The sequence below is a fragment of the Gobius niger genome (assembly GCF_951799975.1).
Source record: "Gobius niger genome assembly, chromosome: 18".
Lineage (NCBI taxonomy): Eukaryota > Metazoa > Chordata > Actinopteri > Gobiiformes > Gobiidae > Gobius > Gobius niger.
In genome coordinates this window covers 65,357-80,227 of record NC_136869.1, presented here as the reverse complement: position 1 = coordinate 80,227, position 14,871 = coordinate 65,357, and the positions used below count along the sequence as shown (strand labels likewise).

Here is a 14,871-nt window from a genome sequence, read left to right as displayed (position 1 = left end):
GGCTTTAAGGAGGAGTACGAGGTTAGGAAGTGTCTCTTTAACATCACCCAGATGAAGTGTGCGGAGGCTACGGCTTTAAGGAGGAGTACGAGGTTAGGAAGTGTCTCTTTAACATCACCCAGATGAAGTGTGCGGAGGCTACGGCTTTAAGGAGGAATACGAGGTTAGGAAGTGTCTCTTTAACATCACCCAGATGAAGTGTGCGGAGGCTACGGCTTTAAGGAGGAGTACGAGGTTAGGAAGTGTCTCTTTAACATCACCCAGATGAAGTGTGCGGAGGCTACGGCTTTAAGGAGGAGTACGAGGTTAGGAAGTGTCTCTTTAACATCACCCAGATGAAGTGTGCGGAGGGCTACGGCTTTAAGGAGGAGTACGAGGTTAGGAAGTGTCTCTTTAACATCACCCAGATGAAGTGTGCGGAGGGCTACGGCTTTAAGGAGGAATACGAGGTTAGGAAGTGTCTCTTTAACATCACCCAGATGAAGTGTGCGGAGGCTACGGCTTTAAGGAGGAGTACGAGGTTAGGAAGTGTCTCTTTAACATCACCCAGATGAAGTGTGCGGAGGCTACGGCTTTAAGGAGGAATACGAGGTTAGGAAGTGTCTCTTTAACATCACCCAGATGAAGTGTGCGGAGGCTACGGCTTTAAGGAGGAGTACGAGGTTAGGAAGTGTCTCTTTAACATCACCCAGATGAAGTGTGCGGAGGCTACGGCTTTAAGGAGGAATACGAGGTTAGGAAGTGTCTCTTTAACATCACCCAGATGAAGTGTGCGGAGGCTACGGCTTTAAGGAGGAGTACGAGGTTAGGAAGTGTCTCTTTAACATCACCCAGATGAAGTGTGCGGAGGCTACGGCTTTAAGGAGGAGTACGAGGTTAGGAAGTGTCTCTTTAACATCACCCAGATGAAGTGTGCGGAGGCTACGGCTTTAAGGAGGAGTACGAGGTTAGGAAGTGTCACTTTAACATCACCCAGATGAAGTGTGCGGAGGGCTACGGCTTTAAGGAGGAGTACGAGGTTAGGAAGTGTCTCTTTAACATCACCCAGATGAAGTGTGCGGAGGCTACGGCTTTAAGGAGGAGTACGAGGTTAGGAAGTGTCTCTTTAACATCACCCAGATGAAGTGTGCGGAGGCTACGGCTTTAAGGAGGAATACGAGGTTAGGAAGTGTCTCTTTAACATCACCCAGATGAAGTGTGCGGAGGCTACGGCTTTAAGGAGGAGTACGAGGTTAGGAAGTGTCTCTTTAACATCACCCAGATGAAGTGTGCGGAGGCTACGGCTTTAAGGAGGAATACGAGGTTAGGAAGTGTCTCTTTAACATCACCCAGATGAAGTGTGCGGAGGCTACGGCTTTAAGGAGGAGTACGAGGTTAGGAAGTGTCTCTTTAACATCACCCAGATGAAGTGTGCGGAGGCTACGGCTTTAAGGAGGAATACGAGGTTAGGAAGTGTCTCTTTAACATCACCCAGATGAAGTGTGCGGAGGCTACGGCTTTAAGGAGGAGTACGAGGTTAGGAAGTGTCTCTTTAACATCACCCAGATGAAGTGTGCGGAGGGCTACGGCTTTAAGGAGGAGTACGAGGTTAGGAAGTGTCTCTTTAAAGGAACAGTTCTCCGTTTTTCCACACTGAGATATGTTCTTACCTGAGCTGTGACGAGTTCTTTAGGACCTGTCTGATCTTCAGTCACGTAAACACAGCGCAGACGGCGTTAGCATTTAGCCTCTCCCTCTCTCCTCTATAGCGTTAGCATTTAGCCTCTCCCTCTCTCCTCTATAGCTCCAAAACAGGTCAAGATAGAAGCTACCAAGCTCTTCCACGTTTCCCCTATTTAAATATGGTTACGTGAAGTGTTCCACTACAAAGTATAATTACACACAATTAAACTATGTGGATTTTCTAAGCGGATAAAAGGGGGGACTATATTGTAAGGCGTAATAATACCAGGAGTAGTTTGGCATCCGCACAGTAAAGTGAAGATTACTGCGCGGATTTCGAACTAGTGTTTTTTGTCATTTTTTGGTCTTTTTTTTTTGTCAGTTTTGTGTTATTTTTTTTTTAATCATTTTTTGTAATTTTTTTTGGTCTTTTTTTGTGATTTTTTTGTAATTTTTGTCATTTTTTTGTCATTTTTTTTGTCATTTTTTTGTCATTTTTTCTCATTTTTTCTCATTTTTTTTGTCATTTTTTTTTGTCATTTTTTGTCATTTTTTTGTCATTTTTTTGTCATTTTTGGTCATTTTTTTTTGTCATTTTTTTTGTCATTTTTTGTCATTTTTTTTGTCATTTTTTGTCATTTTTTTTGTCATTTTTGGTCATTTTTGGTCATTTTTTTGTCATTTTTTTTCATTTTTGGTCATTTTTTTTGTCATTTTTTTTGGTCTTTTTTTGTGATTTTTTTGTAATTTTTGTAATTTTTTTGTAATTTTTTGTCATTTTTTTGTCATTTTTTTTGTCATTTTTTGTCATTTTTTTGTCATTTTTTTGTCATTTTTTTTTGTCAGTTTTTTTTGTCAGTTTTGTGTAATTATACTTTGTTGAGGTTAGGGAGTGTCACTTTAACATCACCCAGATGAAGTGTGCGGAGGCTACGGCTTTAAGGAGGAGTACGAGGTTAGGAAGTGTCACTTTAAAGGAACAGGCCGGTGTTTTTCCACACTGAGATATGTTCTTACCTGAGCTGTGACGAGTTCTTTAGGACCTGTCTGATCTTCAGTCACGTAAACACAGCGCAGACGGCGTTAGCATTTAGCCTCTCCCTCTCTCCTCTATAGCTCCAAAACAGGTCAAGATAGAAGCTACCAAGCTCTTCCACGTTTTCCCTATTTAAATATGGTTACGTGAAGTGTTCCACTACAAAGTATAATTACACACAATTAAACAATGGGGATTTTCTAAGCGGATAAAAGGGGGAACTATATTGTAAGGCGTAATAATACCAGGAGTAGTTTGGCATCCGCTCAGTAAAGTGAAGATATTACTGCACGGATTTCAAACTTGTGTTTTTGTGTCATTTTTTGGTCTTTTTTTTTGTCAGTTTTGTGTTATTTTTTTTTAATCATTTTTTGTCATTTTTTTGGTCTTTTTTTGCAATTTTTTTGCAATTTTTGTAATTTTTTTGTCATTTTTTCTCATTTTTTCTCATTTTTTGTCATTTTTTGTCATTTTTTTGTCATTTTTTTGTCATTTTTTGTCATTTTTTGTCATTTTTTTGTCATTTTTTGTCCTTTTTGGTCATTTTTTTTGGTCTTTTTTTGTGATTTTTTTGTAATTTTTGTAATTTTTTTGTAATTTTTTCTCCTTTTTTGTCATTTTTTGTCATTTTTTTGTCATTTTTTTTGTCATTTTTTGTCATTTTTTGGTCATTTTTTTGTCGTTTTTTGTCATTTTTTGTCATTTTTTTGTCATTTTTTTGTCATTTTTTTTTGTCCGTTTTTTTTGTCAGTTTTGTGTAATTATACTTTGTTGAGGTTAGGAAGTGTCCCTTTAACATCACCCAGATGAAGTGTGCGGAGGGCTACGGCTTTAAGGAGGAGTACGAGGTTAGGAAGTGTCTCTTTAACATCACCCAGATGAAGTGTGCGGAGGCTACGGCTTTAAGGAGGAATACGAGGTTAGGAAGTGTCTCTTTAACATCACCCAGATGAAGTGTGCGGAGGCTACGGCTTTAAGGAGGAGTACGAGGTTAGGAAGTGTCTCTTTAACATCACCCAGATGAAGTGTGCGGAGGCTACGGCTTTAAAGAGGAGTACGAGGTTAGGAAGTGTCTCTTTAACATCACCCAGATGAAGTGTGCGGAGGGCTACGGCTTTAAGGAGGAATACGAGGTTAGGAAGTGTCTCTTTAACATCACCCAGATGAAGTGTGCGGAGGGCTACGGCTTTAAGGAGGAGTACGAGGTTAGGAAGTGTCTCTTTAAAGGAACAGACCAGCGTTTTTCCACACTGAGATATGTTCTTACCTGAGCTGTGACGAGTTCTTTAGGACCTGTCTGATCTTCAGTCACGTAAACACAGCGCAGACGGCGTTAGCATTTAGCCTCTCCCTCTCTCCTCTATAGCTCCAAAACAGGTCAAGATAGAAGCTACCAAGCTCTTCCACGTTTTCCCTATTTAAATATGGTTACGTGAAGTGTTCCACTACAAAGTATAATTACACACAATTAAACTATGTGGATTTTCTAAGCGGATAAAAGGGGGGACTATATTGTAAGGCGTAATAATACCAGGAGTAGTTTGGCATCCGCACAGTAAAGTGAAGATTACTGCGCGGATTTCGAACTTGTGTTTTTGTGTCATTTTTTGGTCTTTTTTTTTTGTCAGTTTTGTGTTATTTTTTTTTAATCATTTTTTGTCATTTTTTTTGGTCTTTTTTTGTGATTTTTTTGTAATTTTTGTAATTTTTTTGGTCATTTTTTCTCCTTTTTTGTCATTTTTTTGTCATTTTTGGTCATTTTTGGTCATTTTTTTTGTCATTTCTTGTCATTTTTTGTCATTTTTTTGTCATTTTTTTGTCATTTTTTGTCATTTTTTTTGTCATTTTTTTTGTCATTTTTTGTCATTTTTTTTGTCATTTTTTTGTCATTTTTTTTGTCATTTTTTGTCATATTTTTTTTGTCTTTTTTGTGATTTTTTTGTAATTTTTGTAATTTTTTTGTAATTTTTTTGTCATTTTTGGTCATTTTTTTTGTCATTTTTTTTGTCATTTCTTGTCATTTTTTGTCATTTTTTTTGGTCTTTTTTTGTCATTTCTTGTCATTTTTTGTCATTTTTTTGTCATTTTTTTGTCATTTTTTGTCATTTTTTTTGTCATTTTTTTTGTCATTTTTGGTCATTTTTTTTGTCATTTTTTTGTCATTTTTTTTGTCATTTTTTGTCATTTTTTTTTTGTCTTTTTTTGTGATTTTTTTGTCATTTTTGTAATTTTTTTGTAATTTTTTTGTCATTTTTTTGTCATTTCTTGTCATTTTTTGTCATTTTTTTTGTCATTTTTTTTGTCATTTCTTGTCATTTTTTGTGATTTTTTTTGGTCTTTTTTTGTGATTTTTTTGTAATTTTTTGTAATTTTTTTGAAATTTTTTGTCATTTTTTTGTCATTTTTTTGTCATTTTTTTTGTCATTTTTTTGTCATTTTTTTGTCATTTTTTTGTCATTTTTTTTTGTCCGTTTTTTTTGTCAGTTTTGTGTAATTATACTTTGTTGAGGTTAGGAAGTGTCTCTTTAACATCACCCAGATGAAGTGTGCGGAGGCTACGGCTTTAAGGAGGAGTACGAGGTTAGGAAGTGTCCCTTTAACATCACCCAGATGAAGTGTGCGGAGGCTACGGCTTTAAGGAGGAGTACGAGGTTAGGAAGTGTCTCTTTAAAGGAACAGGCCAGCGTTTTTCCACACTGAGATATGTTCTTACCTGAGCTGTGACGAGTTCTTTAGGACCTGTCTGATCTTCAGTCACGTAAACACAGCGCAGACGGCGTTAGCATTTAGCCTCTCCCTCTCTCCTCTATAGCTCCAAAACAGGTCAAGATAGAAGCGTTTCCCCTATTTAAATATGGTTACGTGAAGTGTTCCACTACAAAGTATAATTACACACAATTAAACAATGTGGATTTTCTAAGCGGATAAAAGGGGGGACTATATTGTAAGGCGTAATAATACCAGGAGTAGTTTGAAATCCGGATGCCAAATTACAAAAAAAATGGAAAAAAATGAAAAAAAAAAATGAAAAAAAGAAGAAAAAAAAGGAAAAAAAAGACAACAAAATGACAAAAAATGACCAAAATTTACAAAAAAATGACTAAAAATGAAAAAAAAATGGAAAAAAAATTACAAAAAAAAGACAAAAAATGACAAAAAATGACAAAAAAATGACAAAAAATGACAAAAAATGACAAAAAAACGACAAAAAAAATTACAAAAAATTTACAATTTTTTTTCCAAAAAACGACAAAAAAATGACTAAAAATAAAAAAATAAAAATGGAAAAAAAAATACAGAAAAATGACAAAAAATGACAAAAATTTACAAAAAAAAATGGAAAAAAATTACAAGAAAATGACAAAAAATGACCAAAATTTGCAAAAAAAATTACTAAAAATTACTAAAAAATTACAAACAAAACACAAAAAAAGACAAAAAAATGATAAATAAAAATTACACAAAACTGACAAAAAAAAATGAAAAAAAAAAAAGACAAAAAAACACAAGTTTGAAATCCGTGCAGTAATCTTCACTTTACTGCGCGGATGCCAAACTACTCCTGGTATTATTACGCCTTACAATATAGTTCCCCCTTTTATCCGCTTAGAAAATCCACATTGTGTAATTGTGTGTAATTATACTTTGTAGTGGAACACTTCACGTAACCATATTTAAATAGGGAAAACGTGGAAGAGCTTGGTAGCTTCTATCTTGACCTGTTTTGGAGCTATAGAGGAGAGAGGGAGAGGCTAAATGCTAACGCCGTCTGCGCTGTGTTTACGTGACTGAAGATCAGACAGGTCCTAAAGAACTCGTCACAGCTCAGGTAAGAGCATATCTCAGCCTCCTGAACCCCGGTGCAGGTGGAGCTCCGCCTGGCTCTGGCTCCGGCTCCGGGTCTGATCTATAATGCATGTGTCCTGGAGGCTGCAGAGAGACGCCTCGGGGCTTTCCCATTAAAACTCTGTGCACAAACATCGCTCCCACAAACAGAAACTCTCCTTTTGGACCGTTTTAAATCTGCGGTTTGTCGCCATGACGACGGCCGGACACCGGGGGGGGGCGGGGCTTCAGGGGTCGGGCGCCGCGTTCAGGGACGTTCAGGAACATGTACGGCTGTGATGGAGACGGATCTAAGAGTGTTTTTACTATTACCAAACGGCGCCCCCTGCTGTTCAGAGAGAGGCTTCATTATTTAACTCTGCTTTGTTTCTAACTGTTGTTTGTTCCTCTTTCTGCTTCACTAACGACGTCAGCTCAACGAGGTAAGACTAAACATCCTGCAGCCCCGTCTCATCCCCCTGTGTTTGTGCTTTAAACCAAACGAGCTGCGGACGATACCAGAACCAGGTTTATCCAGAACCAGGTTTATCCAGAACCAGGTTTATCTAGAACCAGGTTTATCCAGAACCAGGTTTATCTAGAACCAGGTTTATCCAGAACCAGGTTTATCCAGAACCAGAACCAGGTTTATCCAGAACCAGGTTTATCCAGAACCAGAACCAGGTTTATCCAGAACCAGAACCAGGTTTATCCTGAACCAGGTTTATCCAGAACCAGATCCAGGTTTATCCAGAACCAGGTTTATCCTGAACCTGAACCAGGTTTATCCTGAACCAGGTTTATCCAGAACCAGGTTTATCCAGATCCAGGTTTATCCAGAACCAGAACCAGGTTTATCCTGAACCAGGTTTATCCAGAACCAGGTTTATCCAGATCCAGGTTTATCCAGAACCAGGTTTATCCAGATCCAGGTTTATCCTGAACCTGAACCAGGTTTATCCTGAACCTGAACCAGGTTTATCCAGAACCAGGTTTATCCAGAACCAGGTTTATCCAGAACCAGGTTTATCCAGAACCAGAACCAGGTTTATCCAGAACCAGAACCAGGTTTATCCAGAACCAGGTTTATCCAGAACCAGGTTTATCCTGAACCAGGTTTATCCAGAACCAGGTTTATCCAGAACCAGGTTTATCCTGAACCAGGTTTATCCAGAACCAGGTTTATCCTGAACCAGGTTTATCCAGAACCAGGTTTATCCAGAACCAGGTTTATCCTGAACCAGGTTTATCCTGAACCAGGTTTATCCAGAACCAGGTTTATCCAGAACCAGGTTTATCCAGAACCAGAACCAGGTTTATCCAGAACCAGGTTTATCCTGAACCTGAACCAGGTTTATCCAGAACCAGGTTTATCCTGAACCTGAACCAGGTTTATCCTGAACCAGGTTTATCCTGAACCAGGTTTATCCAGAACCAGGTTTATCCAGAACCAGGTTTATCCTGAACCAGGTTTATCCTGAACCAGGTTTATCCAGAACCAGGTTTATCCAGAACCAGGTTTATCCTGAACCAGGTTTATCCAGAACCAGGTTTATCCAGAACCAGGTTTATCCAGAACCAGGTTTATCCAGAACCAGGTTTATCCAGAACCAGGTTTATCCTGAACCTGAACCAGGTTTATCCAGAACCAGGTTTATCCTGAACCTGAACCAGGTTTATCCTGAACCAGGTTTATCCTGAACCAGGTTTATCCAGAACCAGGTTTATCCAGAACCAGGTTTATCCAGAACCAGAACCAGGTTTATCCAGATCCAGAACCAGGTTTATCCAGAACCAGAACCAGGTTTATCCAGAACCGGGAGACAGGACAATGATGTGAGGAACATCTGGTTCATCTGCAACGACGAGGAATATGGGACAAATGAGAAAAGAAAGAAAGAAAAAAAATTATAATAATAAAATGAGGAAAAATTAGGAAAAAAAAAGAGAAAATTGGTGAAAACATTTTTGAGCCACAGTTTTTTTGTGTTTTATTTTTCTTCCCCCACTTTTTCATATTTCTCCCAGTAATAATCACACTTTTTTTTTTTTTTTTTACAGTTTCACACTAGCAATTAAACAAAGTGTGGGAAGAAAGACAAGAAACAGTTTAAAATAAGCAGAAAAAGCAGGAGAAAAATCAGCTCCAACGTCAAGAAATGTGGGGGGGGGGGGGTAACGATTCTGCTGTCTGACTGACGGGGCTTTGAAACACGCGGCTTGTGATTCGGGATAAATTTATTCTGAGAAACGCGACGCTTTCCCTCAGTTTTACATTTCAGAGACGCTCGAGTCAGCTCAGAGACGTTTGTACCGGAAACACCAGCCCAGACCCGGCTCAGACCCAGGTTTAGACCCGGCTCAGACCCAGGTTTAGACCCGGCTCAGACCCAGGTTTAGACCCGGCTCAGACCCAGGTTTAGTCCTGGTTTAGTCCTGGTTTAGTCCTGGTTTAGTCCTGGTTTAGTCCCGGTTTAGTCCTGGTTTAGTCCTGGTTTAGTCCTGGTTTAGTCCCGGTTTAGACCTGGTTTAGTCCTGGTTTAGACCTGGTTTAGTCCTGGTTTAGTCCCGGTTTAGTCCTGCTTTAGTCCTGGTTTAGTCCCGGTTTAGTCCTGGTTTAGTCCTGGTTTAGTCCTGGTTTAGTCCTGGTTTAGTCCTGGTTTGGTCCTGGTTTAGTCCCGGTTTAGTCCTGCTTTAGTCCTGGTTTAGTCCTGGTTTAGTCCTGCTTTAGTCCTGGTTTAGTCCTGGTTTAGTCCTGGTTTGGTCCTGGTTTAGTCCTGGTTTAGTCCTGGTTTAGTCCCGGTTTAGTCCTGGTTTAGTCCCGGTTTAGTCCTGGTTTAGTCCTGGTTTAGTCCTGGTTTAGTCCCGGTTTAGACCTGGTTTAGTCCTGGTTTAGACCTGGTTTAGTCCCGGTTTAGTCCCGGTTTAGTCCTGCGCTGTGGCGGGACTGTCAGACTGCAGAGAGTTTGAGTGTAATTGGACTAAATCAGATCCTTCTCCTCCGTTATTTACTCTCACGGTCTCTGTGCAACAGCTCTGCCAACGCTAGGCCTGGTTTAGACCTGGTTTAGACCTGGTTTAGACCTGGTTTAGACCTGGTTTAGACCTGGTTTAGACCTGGTTTAGTCCAGGTTTAGTCCTGGTTTAGTCCTGCGCTGTGGCGGGACTGTCAGACTGCAGAGAGTTTGAGTGTAATTGGACTAAATCAGATCCTTCTCCTCCGTTATTTACTCTCACGGTCTCTGTGCAACAGCTCTGCCAACGCTAGACCTGGTTTAGACCTGGTTTAGTCCTGGTTTAGACCTGGTTTAGACCTGGTTTAGACCTGGTTTAGTCCTGGTAGTTAGTCCTGGTTTAGTCCTGGTTTAGACCTGGTTTAGTCCTGATAGTTAGTCCTGGTTTAGACCTGTTAGTCCTGATAGTTAGTCCTGGTTTAGACCTGATAGTCCTGATAGTTAGTCCTGGTTTAGACCTGTTAGTCCTGATAGTTAGACCTGGTTTAGACCTGTTAGTCCTGATAGTTAGTCCTGGTTTAGACCTGATAGTCCTGATAGTTAGACCTGGTTTAGACCTGTTAGTCCTGATAGTTAGACCTGGTTTAGACCTGTTAGTCCTGATAGTTAGTCCTGGTTTAGACCTGTTAGTCCTGATAGTTAGTCCTGGTTTAGACCTGTTAGTCCTGATAGTTAGACCTGGTTTAGACCTGGTTTAGACCTGTTAGTCCTGATAGTTAGACCTGTTAGTCCTGATAGTCCTGATAGTTAGACCTGGTTTAGACCTGTTAGTCCTGATAGTTAGACCTGGTTTAGACCTGTTAGTCCTGATAGTTAGACCTGGTTTAGACCTGTTAGTCCTGATAGTTAGACCTGGTTTAGACCTGGTTTAGACCTGTTAGTCCTGATAGTTAGTCCTGATAGTTAGACCTGTTAGTCCTGATAGTCCTGATAGTTAGACCTGGTTTAGACCTGTTAGTCCTGATAGTTAGTCCTGGTTTAGACCTGTTAGTCCTGATAGTTAGACCTGGTTTAGACCTGTTAGTCCTGATAGTTAGTCCTGGTTTAGACCTGTTAGTCCTGATAGTTAGTCCTGGTTTAGACCTGTTAGTCCTGATAGTTAGACCTGGTTTAGACCTGTTAGTCCTGATAGTTAGTCCTGGTTTAGACCTGTTAGTCCTGATAGTTAGTCCTGGTTTAGACCTGTTAGTCCTGATAGTTAGACCTGGTTTAGACCTGGTTTAGACCTGTTAGTCCTGATAGTTAGACCTGTTAGTCCTGATAGTCCTGATAGTTAGACCTGGTTTAGACCTGTTAGTCCTGATAGTTAGACCTGGTTTAGACCTGTTAGTCCTGATAGTTAGACCTGGTTTAGACCTGTTAGTCCTGATAGTTAGACCTGGTTTAGACCTGGTTTAGACCTGTTAGTCCTGATAGTTAGTCCTGATAGTTAGACCTGTTAGTCCTGATAGTCCTGATAGTTAGACCTGGTTTAGACCTGTTAGTCCTGATAGTTAGACCTGGTTTAGACCTGTTAGTCCTGATAGTTAGACCTGGTTTAGACCTGTTAGTCCTGATAGTTAGACCTGGTTTAGACCTGTTAGTCCTGATAGTTAGTCCTGGTTTAGACCTGTTAGTCCTGATAGTTAGACCTGGTTTAGACCTGTTAGTCCTGATAGTTAGACCTGGTTTAGACCTGTTAGTCCTGATAGTTAGTCCTGGTTTAGACCTGTTAGTCCTGATAGTTAGACCTGGTTTAGACCTGTTAGTCCTGATAGTTAGTCCTGGTTTAGTCCTGTTAGTCCTGATAGTTAGACCTGGTTTAGACCTGTTAGTCCTGATAGTTAGTCCTGGTTTAGACCTGTTAGTCCTGATAGTTAGACCTGGTTTAGACCTGTTAGTCCTGATAGTTAGTCCTGGTTTAGACCTGTTAGTCCTGATAGTTAGACCTGGTTTAGACCTGTTAGTCCTGATAGTTAGACCTGGTTTAGACCTGTTAGTCCTGATAGTTAGACCTGGTTTAGACCTGTTAGTCCTGATAGTTAGACCTGGTTTAGACCTGTTAGTCCTGATAGTTAGACCTGGTTTAGACCTGGTTTAGACCTGTTAGTCCTGATAGTTAGACCTGGTTTAGACCTGTTAGTCCTGATAGTTAGACCTGGTTTAGACCTGGTTTAGACCTGTTAGTCCTGATAGTTAGACCTGGTTTAGACCTGGTTTAGTCCTGATAGTTAGTCCTGGTTTAGACCTGTTAGTCCTGATAGTTAGTCCTGGTTTAGACCTGATAGTCCTGATAGTTAGACCTGGTTTAGACCTGTTAGTCCTGATAGTTAGACCTGGTTTAGACCTGTTAGTCCTGATAGTTAGTCCTGGTTTAGACCTGTTAGTCCTGATAGTTAGACCTGGTTTAGTCCTGTTAGTCCTGATAGTTAGTCCTGGTTTAGACCTGTTAGTCCTGATAGTTAGACCTGGTTTAGACCTGTTAGTCCTGATAGTTAGACCTGGTTTAGACCTGTTAGTCCTGATAGTTAGACCTGGTTTAGACCTGTTAGTCCTGATAGTTAGACCTGGTTTAGACCTGTTAGTCCTGATAGTTAGACCTGGTTTAGACCTGTTAGTCCTGATAGTTAGACCTGGTTTAGACCTGGTTTAGACCTGTTAGTCCTGATAGTTAGACCTGGTTTAGACCTGTTAGTCCTGATAGTTAGACCTGGTTTAGACCTGGTTTAGACCTGTTAGTCCTGATAGTTAGACCTGGTTTAGACCTGGTTTAGACCTGTTAGTCCTGATAGTTAGACCTGGTTTAGACCTGTTAGTCCTGATAGTTAGACCTGGTTTAGACCTGGTTTAGACCTGTTAGTCCTGATAGTTAGACCTGGTTTAGTCCTGGTTTAGACCTGTTAGTCCTGATAGTTAGACCTGGTTTAGTCCTGGTTTAGACCTGATAGTCCTGATAGTTAGACCTGGTTTAGACCTGTTAGTCCTGATAGTTAGACCTGGTTTAGACCTGGTTTAGACCTGTTAGTCCTGATAGTTAGACCTGGTTTAGTCCTGGTTTAGACCTGATAGTCCTGATAGTTAGACCTGGTTTAGACCTGGTTTAGACCTGTTAGTCCTGATAGTTAGACCTGGTTTAGTCCTGGTTTAGACCTGTTAGTCCTGATAGTTAGACCTGGTTTAGTCCTGGTTTAGACCTGATAGTCCTGATAGTTAGACCTGGTTTAGACCTGTTAGTCCTGATAGTTAGACCTGGTTTAGACCTGGTTTAGACCTGTTAGTCCTGATAGTTAGACCTGGTTTAGACCTGTTAGTCCTGATAGTTAGACCTGGTTTAGACCTGGTTTAGACCTGTTAGTCCTGATAGTTAGTCCTGGTTTAGACCTGTTAGTCCTGATAGTTAGACCTGGTTTAGACCTGTTAGTCCTGATAGTTAGACCTGGTTTAGACCTGTTAGTCCTGATAGTTAGACCTGGTTTAGACCTGTTAGTCCTGATAGTTAGACCTGGTTTAGACCTGGTTTAGACCTGTTAGTCCTGATAGTTAGTCCTGGTTTAGTCCTGTTAGTCCTGATAGTTAGTCCTGGTTTAGACCTGTTAGTCCTGATAGTTAGACCTGGTTTAGACCTGTTAGTCCTGATAGTTAGACCTGGTTTAGACCTGTTAGTCCTGATAGTTAGTCCTGGTTTAGACCTGTTAGTCCTGATAGTTAGTCCTGGTTTAGACCTGTTAGTCCTGATAGTTAGACCTGGTTTAGACTTGATAGTCCTGATAGTTAGACCTGGTTTAGACCTGGTTTAGACCTGTTAGTCCTGATAGTTAGACCTGGTTTAGACCTGTTAGTCCTGATAGTTAGACCTGGTTTAGACCTGGTTTAGACCTGTTAGTCCTGATAGTTAGTCCTGGTTTAGACCTGTTAGTCCTGATAGTTAGACCTGGTTTAGACCTGTTAGTCCTGATAGTTAGACCTGGTTTAGACCTGTTAGTCCTGATAGTTAGACCTGGTTTAGACCTGTTAGTCCTGATAGTTAGACCTGGTTTAGACCTGGTTTAGACCTGTTAGTCCTGATAGTTAGTCCTGGTTTAGTCCTGTTAGTCCTGATAGTTAGTCCTGGTTTAGACCTGTTAGTCCTGATAGTTAGACCTGGTTTAGACCTGTTAGTCCTGATAGTTAGACCTGGTTTAGACCTGTTAGTCCTGATAGTTAGTCCTGGTTTAGACCTGTTAGTCCTGATAGTTAGTCCTGGTTTAGACCTGTTAGTCCTGATAGTTAGACCTGGTTTAGACTTGATAGTCCTGATAGTTAGACCTGGTTTAGACTTGATAGTCCTGATAGTTAGACCTGGTTTAGACTTGATAGTCCTGATAGTTAGTCCTGGTTTAGACCTGTTAGTCCTGATAGTTAGTCCTGGTTTAGACCTGTTAGTCCTGATAGTTAGTCCTGGTTTAGACCTGTTAGTCCTGATAGTTAGACCTGGTTTAGACCTGTTAGTCCTGATAGTTAGACCTGGTTTAGACTTGATAGTCCTGATAGTTAGACCTGGTTTAGACCTGTTAGTCCTGATAGTTAGTCCTGGTTTAGACTTGATAGTCCTGATAGTTAGACCTGGTTTAGACCTGTTAGTCCTGATAGTTAGACCTGGTTTAGACTTGATAGTCCTGATAGTTAGACCTGGTTTAGACCTGTTAGTCCTGATAGTTAGACCTGGTTTAGACTTGATAGTCCTGATAGTTAGACCTGGTTTAGACCTGTTAGTCCTGATAGTTAGACCTGGTTTAGACTTGATAGTCCTGATAGTTAGACCTGGTTTAGACTTGATAGTCCTGATAGTTAGGGTTAGGTGTTTCTCGGCCGTTTCCTGTTTCCTGTTTCCCGTATAAAACATGTATAACGTGTTTCTCGGCCGTTTCCTGTTTCCTGTTTCCCGTATAAAACATGTATAACGTGTTTCTCGGCCGTTTCCTGTTTCCCGTATAAAACATGTATAACGTGTCTCCTCAGAGTTTCTTCGAGGGCCAGTCGGCGCCCTGGGACTCGGCCAAAAAGGACGAGAACCGGATGAAGAATCGCTACGGAAACATCATCGCCTGTAGGTCCTTCAGCCTGTCCGTCATGTGACCTGTGTTGTCATGGCGGCCATTTTGAATACTACATGTAACTCTACTCAGGATGTAAAAGAAAGACATTTTTATTTACTCGTAATCACGGCTCATGAAGATAAAACACCGAGACGCAGCCAAGACGTTAGCATGCTACAGGCTAGCATTTAGCTTCAACACATCTGTGATACTACAGCAACAGCTCTGACCTCTGTCACATGTTCATCCAAGGCCAAATGTTTGTGGGCTTTGAGCTGTT

The 14,871-nt window shown here is 40.6% G+C and overlaps 1 protein-coding gene across 1 annotated transcript in view; it reads left to right on the top strand.

The window, feature by feature from the left end:
- Positions 1-14,871, top strand: part of LOC306978050 (receptor-type tyrosine-protein phosphatase mu-like) — a 61,794-nt gene that overhangs the window by 23,835 nt on the left and 23,088 nt on the right. The window contains exon 7 of the mRNA XM_079576508.1: positions 14,515-14,602. Within this exon, the coding sequence (XP_079432634.1) occupies positions 14,515-14,602 (88 nt within the window). The remainder of the gene's footprint in view (positions 1-14,514; positions 14,603-14,871) is intronic.